The following is a 15,587-nucleotide window of genomic DNA, read 5'->3' as shown; positions in this document are numbered from 1 at the left end:
TATAACATTGAAGTTTTCTTCTAACTATTACCCACAAGGAAATAGATTGGCTGAATTTACAAACAAAAATTTACAGAGAATCATCAAGAAGTTGTTAGATAAAAATCCAAAGGAGTGGCACACAACTGAATTTTGCCCTTTGGGCAAATAGGACAAGGATTAAAGCCTCATTGGGTACTTATCCATATCACCTCTTGTATGGATTCCGATCTTGCAATTCATGCAAGAGTATTTTGGTACCGATGGCAATATTGAAACAAGACTGCTCCAGTTATCATACCTTGAAGAAAAGAGGGACACAACCATAGAAATTTTTGCAAAACATCAAGGTGTGGTCAAGCGTTGGTTTGACCAAAGAGCTAGGATCAAAACTTTCAGAATTTTAGATCTAGTCCTCTGTTGGACTTGGGGAAGCTATGGTTAGGCCCTTTTCAAATCTTTGAAATCCTAGGAGATAATGCTTTCCAATTGAAAACTTTAACAGGAGAAGAAGTCCCATTGCCAATCAATGGGTAGTTCCTGAAGCATTACTTCCAAGCTTAGGTTTTCTTGTTAAGCTTAGGTTTTCTTGTTAAGCCTATTGTAAATAGGTTAGGTTTGCTTTTGTTTTTCTTTTCTACTTTAGGTTAGGTTTGCTTTGGTTTGTTTTGGGGAGTTGGTTTTGTGTTTTGTGATAGATTGTGTGTTTGAAGTACAACTAAATGGTGTATGCTTCTAATGCTTTATTCATTTCTTTGATAAATGTTTAAACACTACTTTAGAGTTTAGGTTGTGTTTCTTTGTCTGGATCACCCTGTTAAAACTCATGCTTGACTTGGGTGAAATCATTAATTGTATCTCGCTACTAGTTTTTGTCGATTATCATATCTTTCACATTATATATCTACTTCAAATTGTTGTAGTGGCCAAAGGAAAGTCGTGTTTGGTGAAAAATCTAAATTCCTTCTTCAGTGACCACTGTAATTCTCAAACCCATAATAAGCTTTACTGCTAATGAGTAAAAAATGCACAAGAAAGAAGAAAACAATACTAAAACAGAAAAATGAGGAGAAAAGGTTTATCTAGAATTGGACTTTGGGAGGATACGACTAATTTTATTGAGGCTATGAATGCTTGGTTGGCAGTAGAACAATTTTAGTGAGAATTACAATGATCACCTCGTTGTGCCTATAAATGCGAGGCAATGTCCAAGTTACTTTTGGAGCAAGACACTCTACATAGCTTGTCACAATGGAAGTAAGGTGACTCAATGTTCTCAAATTGGAATGAACACAATAGCACACACTCAAATAATCAAAAGTTAAAAGTGACTTTATCTAACTAATGATTTCATCTGCTTTTGAGTATGTTTTGCTACTATTTGATTTAGTTTCAGGGAAGCCAACCAGAGATTCTAGGTTCTAAGTAGATCTTTATCATCGAAATGTTCAAGAACATTTCCCTAATAGATTCGCGATTTGTTGTGCCTTGCATGCACGCCTTGTCCGAAACATGATGTTAGAATGTTGTCATTGATGTCAAAGGTGCATAGACAAAATTCTCTTTGATGCAAGGAATGTCTAAAAGATTGTCATCATTATCATTGACGACAAATGGGAGAAGATGAATGAATATTGTTAACATCAAATGTTATAGACAAATTTATGTCAAGAATGGGATTGTTGAATGCAAAGTTATAACCATATTGAAGAGAATATTAACATCGATACCAAGGAAAGAGATGTTCTTGTACCAAGGATACAAAGAACATTGTAAATGTTAATCAAATTACCAAGTTTGTGATAAAGTCTTACCAATAGATATTAAAGAAGGCATAAACAAAGCATTGTTACCATCATTATGAAGTTGAATGGAAATAAACAAATTATACTATGATTAAAGATTTAAATTATTTGAGGAAGAAGGAAGAACTTAATTATAGACCATGGAAGCGACTTGAGGAATGAGACAACAGATTACAATAATTATCATTATGACAGATGGTGATTAGAATGAACAACCTAAATATGAAGTGATCTTCATGATCAAATAAGATAGAAATTTGTTTTGTAAAGGCAACATGAAAAAGTTATTTATAACAGCAGTCATAGGGAGTAGTTAAAGTTTGAAGAACAGAAATAGAACGCCATCAAATAGTGACTATGCAAAAGTCAACAATTACGAACAGCAACTATGACTATGGTGATTGCAGCATGAAGAACATTGACTTAGTTTGAGCAATTCATTAAAGAATGGTATTATATAATAGTCATATCAATAACCAGAAAGGAAGAACGTGCAATCGATGTATATTAAAAAGTAGCGATATAAGGTGGCACTTATTAATGAAATGGCAGAGACAACATCTTATGGCAAAGAAATGGAGTGATTAGCATTTAGTGAATCGATTTGTTTGAGAAACTATTAGGTAGAAGTGAAAGACAAAACGGGAAGCAATGAGATAGCCATTTTGTTAAAAACAAACAATGTTTGTTTATTAGCAAGAGAAAGGGATAGCATGGCTCTTCTACAGTGACCAAGAGACATTAACACAGAGACTATTTTTGTGAGCCCAGTGACACGTTCTACAACTGTGCTAGATATTTTGGATGGCAACATAAGTTGAGAATCTTGTGAGTTCTTGGAAGTGATAGAGGACATGGAAAGGCTAACAATCATAATAAACAAGGATCTGGTCCATATCACATAGGGTTCATACCTGATTTATAAGATTCATTATGCAGCGATCTGTATATATGATTCAAAATCAGTGACTGAGATAATTACAAATGACTGCGATTTGGTTTGAAGGCAAAGAAACCAATCTGCCTAAAGCATTGCTTAAGAAATCATTAATGCAGAGAGTATTATTTGGGCTTATATCTATAAATAAAAACGAATAAAAAATGATTAGAAGCAGTGATAAAGATCAATACACTTAAATGCAGCAATCAAACAGTCTAATATGGTGTTGACCAAGCTAATGATTTTATGATAATAAAACATTAATATGTGGTTAACTAATGAGTTACAATTCATTTGGAAGTGGTGCGATTTGTACAAAGGAAATACTGATTAGGACAAAAGGTGCGATTATCCAAGGAAGTGTGATTTATGGTAATTAAAAGAAAGAAAGCACTTTAATAAATGATAAAAGCTGTGCTTTGATTAACACATCAAAAGGTACGATCTTAAGGATGTGAAAGAGTGTGGTCTTATTTACATCAAATTAAAAGGTTCTTAATACATTTGTAAAAGCAGCGATCTCTTTTAAGATTGTTAAAACAGTAACTTATGAAAAGAAACAAATAAAGTTTGTTAAGAGCTGTAAGGTATGAAAGGCTGGGATTAAGGAAAAGGTGGCAATAAAAAGCTATGACCATTAATAAAGGATGTCTCTCTTCATGGAGACATGGATATATATGAAAGGTTATTTTGAGACAATGAGTGTGTGTAATAAAGAGGATACATCTCATATACACCAAGAGTCTCATATGTAAACAGAAGAATATCTGAAGAAGTATATGCAGATTTAAAGGAAGATCCAAAGCAGATATAAGAACTTCATATCAGATTTATGAAGAGAGTATTGCTAGATTTGAGAAGAGATGTTTGAGAAAATATTTATGAAGATTGTGCAGATTCATGAGCATGTATTATTGAAAAATTAATTGCAGATATAGAAGAGGGATCAGACTGATTTAGAAGAGAAGATTGTGATAAGTTTTGAAAGGGAAATAATGAGAATTGTAAAGGAAAGATATACATCAGTCAAAGATCAGAAGTTGCAATCAGATTTGTGAGGAAGGGAAAACTATATCATCCAATGAAGAATTTTGTAAGTTGGTGCCTACAAATTCAGAAGTGGGAGTTGTTGCTTCCAGTGGGTCGGTGCTCACAAACAAACTTAGGGGTTGGTGCCTCTAGTAGGTTGGTGCCTACAAATATTGTAAAAGATAATATTCATATAACCATTTATTGCCATGGTTTTCTCCTGTAAGGGTTTCCACCCGTATATCTTGTGTTCTATTTGTCTTCATAGTAGTTAGATCAAATGTGAATAATAATATACAATGAATATGTTTATGAGATAAGTTATATGATTGTGATTAAAGTTCAAGAAGTAAAAGTTTGTTAAAATACTGATTCACCTTTCTCCCCTTGTTTCTTGCTTTTGGTGTGTTGCTTTTCCTTTTGGCTCGTTATTTCCAGTTTTGCTTTTTTGGGAGCTTTTTAGGGAGTTTTTTGCCTTTGAAGTCTTTTTGCCTAGGATGGTCAAGTCATTGCTCAAGTTAAAAGGTCCTAAAATCAGTGAATCAAATAAAATATTCTTAAGTGAAAATTTCAATTTTCAGAGAAATTCCATTTTGGGGAATTTTATTTTCTAGGAATTCCTAAACTCCCTAAATCCTGAAAATGCCTTAACTTCCAAAATCTCTAAAAAATCCTAAACTTTAAAATTCTCGCAAAATTCCAAAATGCCCAAATCCGGAAGTTCCACGACTACTAAAATTGCTGATTCCTAAAATCCCTGAGACTCCACAAGCTCGCAAAAGGTACGAAATCCAAAGTGAAGTTGAATCTCTGAAAGCATTATAAAAGTGCTATGTTAAGTAACAACATGTTCAGAATGTATAAAACGATGATTCAAGTCGTTTGTTTTTACTTTGCATTCTAAATTGTTGGCCATCTTTCCCATTTTCAAACCTTGGCCAAACAGAGTTTAATTGTTTATGGATTTATAGTGCAGTCGATATATTAAATGAAATGAATTCTCTGTGATATTCTTGTAAGGATTCTAGCTTGAAGTTTTGGAACCATATTCTAATGATAAATGCATGCCGTGCCAAATGAAATTGAAATATACATCATCTTGTATTAATTGAATCTACGTTAAAGTTCACATATTTTATTCTCTTAAACAAAACATATTGGTATGTTTAGCTTGTATGTTTGTGTTTAGAGTTCACATATTTTTAGTAAGGAACTAATATGCAAATTTTATGGAAAAAGTTGTATCTGATTTTTGACTGGTATATTTATGTTCTTTTTCTCCTGCACATGGTCCATTGCAAATAGTTATTCTTTGAAGGTTATCTACAAGCAAACTGCATCATTGTAGTTTATGCCTGCTTTGTATATTCTCTCTCTATCTTATGCATTTTGTTTGAGGACTTTATTGTGATACGTTTTAGTGCTTGCAAATTCAATACTGTATCCATCTAATTAATGAACTGAAATCTTTATGCAGGATGGAAATCAGGACAAGGAGAATCATGTAGGAACAGAACAAGGTGTTGACACAGAAAACACCAATGGTGAAATTTTATTGGACAGAACAAAGGAAGAGGTAACTTATTTTAATTCCGTTTCTTCAAAAAGGGAAGTTGATGCTAATCATTTGTCCTATGTGATTATAATATAAAATTTAATATAAATTTCTAATAGCTGGTTATTAACTGTTATATGCACTTTCTCTTTTACATTGAAAATAAGTAATCTCTGAAGATTATCTGTAAGCAATGGACATTATTGTACTTTATGCCTAATTAGTATATTGTTTCTGTATCTTATGCCTTATGTTTGAAAAATTTATTCTGATATTTAATAGTGCTTGCAAATTTAATGCTGTATGCAATCAATTAACTGAGCTAAAATCTTTTTTCAGGATAGAGATGAGGACAATGAGAATCATGTAGAAATGGAACAAGGAATTGATACAGAAAATACCCATGGTGAAACTTTACAAGACAGGTTACATGAAGAGGTAACGTATTTTAATCCCGTTTCTTGCAACAAGGGATGTATAAGATAATCATCAATGAAAATATAAATACAAAGGGTGTATCCTTCAAGCGGATCTACCCTCAATAAGATCATCTTCATGAAGATCTCCGATAGTCTTGGCCCACCACTTAGGCCTGAGGGTAGAAGTACCAACATATGGCATTGGAGGAACAACATACCCTAGAGTTTCTGGAACAAAGTTATCTGGATGCAAATCTTGTGGAAAATCAGGTGGTGCTGGATCGGTAGATTCCTCATCTTCAGAGTTAGAATGCTCTGAAGCCCTCCCATCATGGGAACCAAGAGGAAGACAAACACGAACACGAACATTAGGAGTCTTCACAGATTGAGTCGCAGGACAAGGAGTAGTAGAAGGCATAAATGGACCAGTAGTCTCATCAACCACAACATTACGACTGAAAATGAGACGATCTGTCTCGACATCAATCAACCTGTAGGCCTTGTGGTTATTGCTGTAACTAGTAAACATAAGTGTTTGGCTCTTTGAATCAAGCTTAGCACGCTTAGCGTCTGGAATCCATACATGAGCCGTAGAACCGAAGACTTTCAAATGGCCCACTTTAGGCTTGCGTCCTGACTAGGCTTCTTCAGGATTCATCTTCTTAACGACATGTGTAGGTGACCGATTCAGAAGGTAGACTGCATTGTAAACTGCTTCCGCCCAGTATTTCTTAGGAACATTGCGATGCTCTATCATAGAACGAGCCATTTCAGTAATGGTGCGATTTCTACGTTCAACTATACCAATTTGCTGAGGGGTGTATGGTGTGGTGAGTTGGCATTTAATGCCATGTGTAGCATAAAATGTAGAGAAGTCATTGGAACAAAACTCCCCCTCATTATCTAACCTTAGATTGACAATTTGAGAACCGAATTCTTTCTCAACTAAGGCCTTAAATTGCTGAAATGTACTGAACACATTTGGTTTTTTTTTCAGAAAATACACCCACATTTTACGATTGAAATCATAAACAAATAACAAGAAGTACCTGCGACCAATAATAGATAAAGTGTTCATTGGCCCAGATACATCATCGTGAACCAATTGAAGGACCTTGGAGGCTCGCCAAGAATCACCATCCGAGAATGGTGTCTGATGCTGCTTCCCAGCTTGAGTCATAGTGCAACGAAACCGTCCCGATATAACTGAGAGAGATAGTTCACGTTTAAGTGCCCATAACGCTGATGCCAAAGTGTTTTGATGGATGTACTCCTAGCAACCAAAGCATGCTTTTGAGAATCACTGGAATCAACAAGTCTATACAAACCATGATCGTCAAGTCCCATAGCGATTGTAGTACGAGTTGCAAATGGACGAATTGAAGACAACGTCTAATTGAGGAAAATGCCTTGTGATTGGACTAACGGAGAGGAGATTATGTTCCATGCTTGGAACATAGCAGACATCAAGAAAAATTAAATTTCTACATCTTGAGTGAATCTAGACAGTGCCCTTACCAACAACCGTGTACTCTTCTCCTCCTCTGAAGATTATTACTGAATTTGAAAATGGTTCAAATTTCATGAACCAATCCCGACGATGAGTAAAAAGCCGCGAAGCTCTTAAATCAATATACCAAGCAGAAGAGTGTACTGGATCTGCTGTTCTCTTGGCCATAAAAGCATGGACAACAGATTCTTTCTGCTCAGAGTGTTTGACGACATTTGCTTTCTGTTGAGACCCTCCCTGCCTCTTTTGTTTAAAAGCCAATCGAATTCGACACTCGGCCTTCATGTGAGCAAACTTTTGACAATAATTGCACTGAACATTCTTCTTCTTCTTGCTGTCAAGAGAATAACTAGAGCCTTTTGGCTGAGAAGATTGAGCGTTCCCTTTGTTCTTAGCAGAAGATTTGGCAGAGAACGCTTGCTCGGTGGAGGGAGAACCGGTACTGCTTCCAAACTGCTGTCGCCATCGATCTTGCTGTAAAAGCTTGTTACAAAGATCGGAAAACTTCAAATCGATGTCAGTGGAAGTGATATTGAGTGTTTCGATGAAATGCTCATACTAGCATGGGAGACTCTTCAGAGTAATGACCACCATATCTTCTTCCTTTATTTTTCGACCAATAGCTTCTAGCTGTTTGCGAATATCCTTGATCTTTGTCAGATGTGTTGATTTTAACACTTTCAGATTGATGTAAACTCAGAAAATCAGAATTTAATTACTAACTAAATTGATTAAGTGAATAGTTTATAGTTTTCCAGATTTAAGCATAACCAAGAAAAGAACAAAAATAAGTACAAGACACAATTACCCTGGGAAAACCTCCTAGGAGGAAAAACCCAGCCAGAAAAGATCCTCAGATCTGATTATGGATTGAATTCATATGAAGGTTACAACACTTATCTCATGTACTTGAAGGTGATTGCACTTAGTACTGATAATGTCTTCCACAAGACTGCACTTTCACAAGCATCAAATTGTCACACCTGCCCCCTTTGACAGTACTCAGGTCCAAACCCTAGGTCTGCAATATTTGCATCTGAAGTCTGCTCTTTGATGGACAGCAACCTTATCCCTTAGTTCGCTCTCCTTATTGATGAGTTTCACACCTCAACTAGCAGATTTAGTTCGCTGATATGGCTGAGGTAATTCGCTTTAATTGCAGATGTAATCTTGCTCCTTTAAGTTCACATTTGCAGTCACATATATTTCGCATGGATGATAAACCAAAAATGAGATGGATGATAGTGTGGAGCTGAACTTTATTTATATGGGGAGCAATGATCTTAATCATGTTGGCTTGCATTATGATTTAATGAACTTTAATTTATTTAACCAAAGGCATTAGGATAGGGTTGGCCCAATACATGGTGGCGTGTTAGCTTGAGTGTAGCGTGGGATCTTTAATTTGATGCCATGAGGAATAAGGGCCCAGCCCTACATGTTGGGAAAGGGGCTGCCCCCCTTGGGCGTATTCCAATGTTGCCCAATGCAATTGGAATCCGCCATCCCTAATTATAATCAACAAGATGCTCTTGAAGAGATGTTTTCTCATCCATCATGATTGTGAAGAGTATATTCTTAAGAAAGAATGCTTGGCTCTTGTCAGAGGTTTCATGGAGACTCTTCAGATGATCCCATATCGCCTTTGCTGTTTTGCCGGACGGTACCTGAGGTAGCTGCTCATCGGTGACAAAGAGTTTAATGAGCATGACAGCTTTGTGGTTGCGCTCATCCCATTTGTTCTGATCTTTTCTGACAGTGTCTAGACGTTGAGACGTGCCTAGAACAACTGCATCAAGACATTGGTACAATAAATCGTCAACATACGTTGCTTCCAGGTTTTGTAGTTGCGGCCATTGAACTTTTGGCTGCTTTTGAGCATAATTTTCGTCAACAATGCCATCATGTACCCCAAGGTCGAACTTGTGAAGGCACGAATGCACAAAAACTAGAGGGTTTTTAGAAACAAATTTTGCAAGTCGGATTTAGAGGTAGAAATTGAAACCCGACATGATTTTCGAGGCATAACTTTTTCGAAAGGCCTGGAAAAATGTGATGAGAACCCAGTTCAAATCTCGAAAAAGCCACAAAAATTCTGCAAATATAAATTTTTTCTGACTTGAAACGAATGATATAATCTCAAAACCCTAGCACAGTTTTCGAGGTAAAATTTTCAATTGACCCAAAAAAATCCGATGAATACCCAGAAATCCTTGCGAAAAACCCCAAAAGAATCTGCAAGCAGAATGATTTTTTGAAAATGAAGGGTTAAATCCGTGGGCACGAAAAACAATGCACCTCGAAAAATCCGACAACCTAGTTGAGCTCTTGAAAAATTGACAATGATTCTGCAATTGGGAAAAAATTTGCCTTGAAACAAAGGGTCAAAACCCTAGGCGAAGTAGCATAAACCCTAGGTGAAAAAAAATCTACAGACAGAAAATTCTAATGGTGACCCAGTTGAGGTTTCGAAAAACCCACCAAGAATCTGCAATTAGGATAAAATTTTGACTTGAACTGAAGGGTCGAAACCCTAGTCGAATGTGCAGAAACCCTAGGTGAAAAAAAAAGTGCAGACCGAGGAAAATTTAACGGTGACCCAGTTGAGGTTTCGAAAAACCCACCAAGAATTTGTGATCAACATTTTTTTTGCCTTGAAACAAAGGGTCAAAACCCTAGGCGAAGTTGTAGAAACCCTAGGTCGTTAAAAAACGTGCATTTTTCTTTAAAAAATAGGTTCCGTGCCCTAGCTTTGATACCATGTGAAAATCAGATTCACTAGTAAAATATCTTAGTTCATATTAACTGGTAAAGATTACAATTTATAGAAATATAAAACACTATAGAAATTAATGATATTACCTACCTCTATCTACCTAATACTATATTAATGAAATCTAACAACCTAAGTTGACCATTAACAATATAAGAAATTATTATTCTAACAATAGGGACATCCTTCAAGCATTCACATTACTATGAAGTGAGATTAGAGAAATTCCAATTGACCATTAACAATATAAGAAATTATTATTCTAACAATAGGGACATCCTTCAAGCATTCACATTACTATGAAGTGAGATTAGAGAAATTCCGTGTGTTTGTGTTTGTGAAGTTCAACATCAGGAGGAGATAACTTTGTCTTTCTCATGTTTGTGAATTGTTGCATCGGGAGGCTTAAATGGATGGGCATGCACATAAGATTACATAAAACAAGACTATATAATTCTTTCAGTTATGCTAATCAAATGCCAGGGAAACATTTGATATGCTAGTAAAGTTTGTTAAGAAGATCTCTGGTACCAATTGAACATCTTTTTCTTTAGTGCCCACATTATGAAAATGGGCGAGTGCTTATGAATCTCTGATGGTTACTTTAGAGTTTACCCTTTAAAATTGCTCAACAAAATAAAAGTTTTTTATCATGACAACGTCAACTAATCTTGCTGTGCATCTTGCATCTCTGATCCATATGCTATTTACAATATCAAATTATCACTTCTTATTGACAAATTTTTGGTAAACCTTACTTATACATCAAGTAGGTTTTTCTTTTTGCTAAATGAGGTTTCATACAATACCTGATTAATTGTAGTTTATGCTTTATTTCTCCCATGTGCTTTTCAAAGTGAAGTGTTATATGTATGAAAATTTGAAGGTTGTATCTATACACCCATTTAGAGTTTGGACATTTCACCCTAACACTGTTTTAAATTTTTTGAATAAACCAGTTCATTGGAATACATGTGGAAGCTAGGTGAACTGGTTATGTAGGAATTTTTGTAGCTGTCGGTGGGCTGTGAATGTTATCAAGGTTGTGTAGGAGGTTATGGCAAGCACACTTTTCTTTGCGTGGTAGGCCCAAAATATGCAGAGAATGCATTTCAGTAAAATAACACAAGAAATGCTAGAAAATATCTGCTCAGTAAGAATCTCAAGGTCAAGAAATGTATAATACATTTCTAAAAGTCATCTGATGCACTTGTAAGTTGTAATAACACAAACTCTAACAGAGTATACTGTTAAACTTTCCACTATCAGAATGCATAAAAACGTTATTAGGTATTTTCTTAGAAGATGAAAATAGTTTAAGGATCAACATATAATTGGAGTTCTACTAAAAACTAATTATATCCCTTAACTGATTGTATATAAAACATTTTGTATTTCCAATTTATAGGCTAAGCTGCATTTTATAGAAACAAAATATAATTAAAATTCTGTTGTACCCATACAATTTTTTTGTATCAAGTCATGTTTCTTCAATCATGATCACTGTTTCAAGCTTTGTTGTGATCAACTTTGTTGTTCTTGTTGTCTCTTGTTAGTCTCTTTGTAGAGCCAACGGAATGAGCTTTCCAATGCATCTGGTGAGGCAAAGATCAGAGTGAAGAGCACATGAATATACTGAGAGGGGGGGGGGGAAAGTGAATCACTATATCATCAAACTTGATTAGATGTAATAGCAATACTTTATAAAGATCAACCAATCACACATGCAAGTAAGAAAACAAAGGAACACAAGATTTACTTGGAAATCTTAATGGGAGAAAACCACGGTAAATTAATGCTTTTATCTAATACTTCTGTTACAGAGACTTGTAGACACCAACCCATTGTTTAGTTTGTGAGCACTGAATCACGAGAGGCACCAACCCCTTGTTGTATCCAACCCCTTGTTGTATTCGTGAACACCAAATCACTAGAGGCACAAATCTCTTGTACTTCATGAGCACCGACTCACTAGAGGCACCGATCCCTTATGCAAATTTCCACCTTGTCAATGTTGTTTCTACGACGGACGATGGATGATCTCGATCTTCACAAATTTTGTCTTAGTTCTGTTCTTCAATTTGTTATAAACACCTTCAAATTGATCACAAACTTGTCCTTAATCTCCCTTTACAGGTTTGCTATTGTGTTGTTTTTATTACCTCATTAAATCTGTCTCAAAAACTCACTTCTTAATCTGCTCCACAATTCTGAAATGATACGCTTGTGTAATGCCCTGTTTCAATCAGGTGTGTATTTCTATCTTTGTCTTTATTCAACACAACACACTCAAATGATTTTCACACATCATTTAGGTCTTCAATATTTCTTTTAAGAGACACCATGATTCCCAAGAGATACATTTTTCTTTGAAAGACATGCCTTTTTGGCAAGCAACTCGCACCCTTCACAAAACTAATCACATTTTTATCAAATCATACTTTTTGAATAACAATTACTAATTGCTGTTCCTCTTTTCTGATCGCTATCATAAGACATTTGTTTAAGTGCCTTCAGACCACTTTGTACCTTTGTTAATTTGCATCTCTTGGCTTATCAAAATTGCACCTTTTGAAATTTGCTTTTTAAACAACAATTGCACCTTTTTATTTAATAAACTGTGTTACTTGTTGACTTGCACCTTTCCTTTATGAGTTCTTAATGTCTGACTTGATTAATATGAATTGGTTCTTAATGTCTAACTTGATTAATCACTGACTTGATATGAATCGGTTCTCAACGACTTTAATTATAAATTGGTTCTTAAACATGACTGTTCTCCTTGATTGCTATGTGTGCTGTGTATCACTTCGTCCATACTTGTTGCTATCCAAGTGCTACTTTGTAAAATATAACCGCCACCTTTTGGTTTCCCATACTTATCACTGCTCAACAGTTGTCTATGTAATCGGCTTTATTAATCTGCCATGCATTAGTTAATGAAGCCGGCAATATATTTCATCCTAGCTTTTTTAAGTCACTGCTTCATAACCAATGTCTAATTATATTAATAAGACAATTATCAATTAGACATATTAAGTTGCTTTCTAATAATACAAATCATATTACTTCTTGACTATTCTTGTCTTGAGAAAGTCGCTGCCAATAATACAAATTGCTGCTCTTTGAGTTATAAACATTTTTTATGCTGTCTTATCATTCTTTCGCTGACTTTATCTCTTAAGTGATTTCCAAAAACAGACAAGAGTATCAGGACGCCTCTATATGAGTCGGCAACAATATTGACTAAAACATCTTCTTCAAAGTAGTCACACCATTGACATCCATCATTGTGTAAGATTGTTTCTCTCAGGAGGCATCTTGCCTTTTCATTAGACCATGTTCATTTATGTCCATGCTGCCACATTCCTTTTTGGCATCAATCATGTGCTTCATCTATGCTGCTATCATTGATGTAACCTGCAATCATAGCCGTCCACGACACAAGGTTTCATTCAGACTTCAGATCCATTACATACCATGCAAGAAATCAACCAAACATTCTAACTCTTATTTCATCTTTGTCATGCATGAAGCTTAATTAATCTATCAAAGATGTTATTATATTTCTTTTTGAATATATTCCAAAGGAAGGAACAATGACTTTACTGTCATATGCATCACCCATTATGAACTTAAGTCTTGCCCCTCTTTCTAGGCATCACTTTAGGGTGTCTCTTCACGAACACTTCATAATTTAAGTTTATAAAGTGAAGTTAACTTTTAAAATAGTTAAGTGAAAATTGTAAAATATTATTTTTCTAACCCTAGGAAACTCACCAAGTGAAATTGAAAACACTTCACTCTGAAATGGAGACCAAGTACCCAGAATAGCACTTAAAAATATAATATGCTAAAAATACAAACTTTGCTCAAACACACTGAAATCACCTTCTTGAGTTATGTGAAAATCAGAGATGATTCACTGGTAAAAACTCTTTCGTATTAACTGGAAAAGGATTACAATATATAGAAGTTACAAAATACTGTAGCTATTAATTAACTACCTACTTCTAACTACTTGTTATTGTAGACATTTAAGATGTCTAACAGTTAGTTACATTATTGACCATTAACACTAATAATATAAAATATTATTCTAACACCCTCCCTTAATGGTCAATCTATCAAAAACACCAAGTTGCCCCTTGAATTTTACAAACTTATCCGGGCTCAGAGACTTGGTGAGAATATCCGCAGTCTGATCCGTTGTCCGAACATACTGCAATTGAACTGATCCGTCTTCTACTAGTTGGCGGATGTAGTGACAATGAAGTTCGACATGCTTGGTACGCTCATGGAAGATTGGATTTTTGGCCAGTTTGAGCACCCCTTGATTATCAGTATACAATGGAGAAGGACCTGTCTGTGGCATTTGCATGTCAGAGAGCATCCTTCGAAGCCAAACTGCCTCAGATGTGGCCTTGACTGTTCCTTGGTATTCGGCTTCGGTCGAGGAAAGAGCCACGACCTGTTGCTTCTTGCTGCTCCAAGTGACAGCACCAGTACCCAAACTAAATACGTACCTAGAAGTGGATTTTCTATCATCCACTGATCCTACGCTATCTGAGTCGGTATAACCAGTCAGCTTTGGATCGTTGCACCTGCTATGCAGAATGCCATAGTCGGAAGTGCCTTTCACATATCGCAGCAATCGCTTCGTTGCAATCCAATGATCAGCTTTTGGGGCTGTCATGAAGTGAGAGATGTAGCTGACAACAAAACTGATGTCAGGTCTAGTGGTAGTGAGATAGATGAGGCTGCCTACTAGTTGCTTGAATTCGGTCTCATCTACGACAGGTGAATTAGAGTTGGCTGACAACTTTAGTAATGTCTCCATAGGTGTGGAAGCAGACTTGGCTGACAACTGAGAAAAAAAATTGCTACCATCAGTCTGCCAAACCTCAACACCTAAACAATAATGGAGAAGCCCCAAATTTGTCATATCAAAATCCTTGCACAAGTCCTGTTTGATTTCTACAATCAAATGTGCTAAATTTTTAGTAGTGATCAAGTCATCCACGTAGACAACAAGAAAAAGGATCTCATCACCAGAAAGTTTGACGTACAGATTAATGTCAGAGGGATTGCGTTGAAAACCATGTTCAACCAAATACTGATCAATCTTGAAGTACCAAGCCTGAGGGGCTTGCTTCAGGCCATAGAGGGCTTTTACCGATCGGTAAACCTGATGTTCCTTACTAGGAATCTTGAAGCTAGGGGGTTGAGTCATATAAACTTCTTCCTGCAACTCACCATTGAGGAATGCACTATTAACATCCATTTGGTGAAGTTTCCATCCAAACTGAGCTGCATTGGCGAGAAGAAGACGAATGGTACTCATCTTGGCAGTAGGAGCAAAAGTCTCCTCATAGTCAATGCCCTCTCATTGTGTAAAACTTCGAGCAACCAATCTGACCTTGTACTTATCCAAAGTACCATCTGAATGATACTTGACTTTGTAAACCCATTTACAGCTGATAGGTTTCTTTCAAGGAGGCAAATCAAAAAGAACCCAAGTGTGATTCTTCAAAAGACTATGGAATTCTCTCTCCATAGCCTTTTCCCACTAAGGAA

The 15,587-nt window shown here is 35.9% G+C and overlaps 1 protein-coding gene across 2 annotated transcripts in view; it reads left to right on the top strand.

Moving 5' to 3' along the window:
* LOC131038333 (glucosidase 2 subunit beta) overlaps positions 1–15,587 on the top strand; it is a 132,874-nt gene that overhangs the window by 42,811 nt on the left and 74,476 nt on the right. For both annotated transcript variants that reach the window (XM_059212881.1, XM_059212880.1), the window contains exons 6-7: positions 5,231–5,329; positions 5,648–5,746. In XM_059212881.1, coding sequence (XP_059068864.1) covers positions 5,231–5,329; positions 5,648–5,746 — 198 coding nt within the window. The remainder of the gene's footprint in view (positions 1–5,230; positions 5,330–5,647; positions 5,747–15,587) is intronic.

This window comes from Cryptomeria japonica, chromosome 10, assembly GCF_030272615.1.
Source record: "Cryptomeria japonica chromosome 10, Sugi_1.0, whole genome shotgun sequence".
In the NCBI taxonomy this organism is placed as follows: domain Eukaryota; kingdom Viridiplantae; phylum Streptophyta; class Pinopsida; order Cupressales; family Cupressaceae; genus Cryptomeria; species Cryptomeria japonica.
The sequence above is the reverse complement of the archived record's forward strand: the minus strand, read 5'-3'. Positions and strand labels throughout refer to the sequence as shown.